We start from the raw sequence: 1,977 nt of genomic DNA on the forward strand, positions 1-1,977 counted from the left end.
AAAAAAAAAAAAAAAACAACCTGCGTGTTGTTCTTGACCGACTGCGTGAGCACGGAGAGCGGGCCCGTGTTGAACTCCTCCTCCTCCCGCTTCTGCAGCTCCTCGGGGGTCATCTCGCTCTTGGGCTTGTTGAGGAGGCTCATGGTGCCGGCCGCGCGTTCGGGGACCTCTCACTCCAACCTCCTCCGCGTTGCTTCTGCCTCTGCGGAAGGAGCGCGAGAGGGGCGGGACTTCCGCTTCCGGCCTTTTTTTTTTTTTTTTTTTTTTTTTTTTTTTTTTTTTTTTTTTTTTGGCGTGGGAGTCGTTTTACTGCTGAAGATGCACTTTCCAAAAGCACGGGGCATCCGTGGCCAGGATGGAGGCTGGACGAGCCTCAGTTGGACACAGGCAGGCAGGGCAGCCCCCGGCTGGCCCGGATCCGCTGGGACACTCGGAAGAGCTCCATGGTGGCCCTCGCGTCTTCCACCGAGCTGTGGCCCAGACCAGTGTTCTGGATGTTCCTGTGGAGGAGGCGCTCACACAGCACCCGCAGGGACACTCGCCTGCACGAGCCCAGTCTGGCCTCGCGCCACAGCAGCCTGTCGGTGGCCGTGTCGTAGATGGTGTAGGCCTCCATGTCCTCCCGCAGAGCCTGGAAGTCGTGCTTCAGGTCGTGGCCCACAACCAGCTTGCCTCTGAGCAGCTGCAGAATCTCTCGCCTGGCCTGGGCAAACGGGGTGGCCGTGGCCATGTGCTGAGGCGTGACCCCGCTGACCCGGGTTCTGTAGTCGGTGATCTCCCCCTCGGGCAGGATGAACTTGTCGTAGAGCACGGTGCCCTGCAGGCTCACCAGGCTGCAGCGTGCCAGGCCGCTCTCCCGCAGGGGCCCCAGCCCCACCATCTCGCAGTCCATGGCCACCACCTCGGGGCTGCCCGCCATGCTCCTCGCAGACCCTCTGGTGCTGGCGGCCCTGGGTCCTGTCTCCGCCTCCAGGCAGCCTCTTCCCCCTGAGAGAACTGCTCTGGCAAGGACTATCTCTCTTTTTTTTTTTTTTTTTTTTTTTTTTTTTTTTTTTAGCTATAAATCAAAGACATTTTATATTTAAATCACAACTATTTGAAGAGGATCAAGTCAACTACAAAAATGGGGAAAATAAAATCGGCGGAAGACTCCTGTCCCATGAGAGGCGGATGCCTGGGGCCCCAGGTCTGAGACAGAAGCTTTGGGCCAGCCCTGCGGGGGCCCCAGAACAGCCAGGAGCAGGAGGCAGCTAGCCAGCCCCAAGCACAACGACACGGACCGTGGGGCCCAGCAGCCAGGTGGGACATTCTCGGGCCTCAGGCGTCTGGGGCTAGGGGGCATCTGTGCAGCAGACCCCGGGCAGCTGGCGGCCAGGCACCTGCAGGGCCCACAGCCTGGCCTCATTTCTCCATGTCCTCCTCCTGGTCATCCACAGCAGTCCTGTTGGGGACCAAGCAGTCCCCGGAGCTATCCGGGGGCAAAGGCGGCTGTGGGATGTCACGAGGTGGCCTACGGCCTGGCCTGGAGCTGCGGTCCATAGGGCTCTGAATCAGGACGGGGTGCAGGGGGCACCCCCGGTACCTATAGCTGGGCGAGACGCGGTGCCTTGCTGAAGAAGGCCCTGTGGGGCCGGACAGCTGGGAGCTGCAAGCCTCTGGGTCCACCTGGCTGGTGGAGTCCGCAGAGGCAACCGTGACGTTGGACTTCAGCGCTGCCTGCTTCTGTTCTTGGGAACTTTTGGCCCGGCGGTTCTTGAACCACAGCTTCACTGTGTACTCGAAACCTGTGCATGGTTTCTCAAACATTTTCCTTGAACTTTTTGATGGCTCTGCATAGTTACAAATTTCAAAATTTTTCACACCAAACTTGAACTTACTTTTAGTTCCATTTCCCACAAACGTTGAAATCACATTGTATAATCAGACAGCTGTTCAGATACTGTGCTTCCTAAGAGATCTCTAGCAGTCAGCAAAGAT

General features: G+C 58.0%; 1 protein-coding gene across 1 annotated transcript; it reads right to left on the reverse strand.

Annotated features, from left to right (window-relative positions):
* Positions 1 to 297: 297 nt before the first annotated feature.
* On the reverse strand, positions 298 to 1,006 carry LOC133754592 (interferon-stimulated gene 20 kDa protein-like). The gene has a single exon (XM_062185009.1). The coding sequence runs from the start codon at positions 917 to 919 to the stop codon at positions 374 to 376; it is 546 nt and encodes a 181-aa protein (XP_062040993.1). The 5' UTR covers positions 920 to 1,006; the 3' UTR covers positions 298 to 373.
* Positions 1,007 to 1,977: the final 971 nt, after the last annotated feature.

The sequence above is a fragment of the Lepus europaeus genome, unplaced genomic scaffold (genome assembly GCF_033115175.1).
Source record: "Lepus europaeus isolate LE1 unplaced genomic scaffold, mLepTim1.pri SCAFFOLD_227, whole genome shotgun sequence".
NCBI classification, from domain to species: Eukaryota; Metazoa; Chordata; class Mammalia; order Lagomorpha; family Leporidae; genus Lepus; species Lepus europaeus.

Bases quoted from the DNA above. Each gene is read 5' to 3' on its own strand.
- LOC133754592 (XM_062185009.1), bottom strand. From the start codon at position 919: ATGGCGGGCAGCCCCGAGGTGGTGGCCATGGACTGCGAGATGGTGGGG.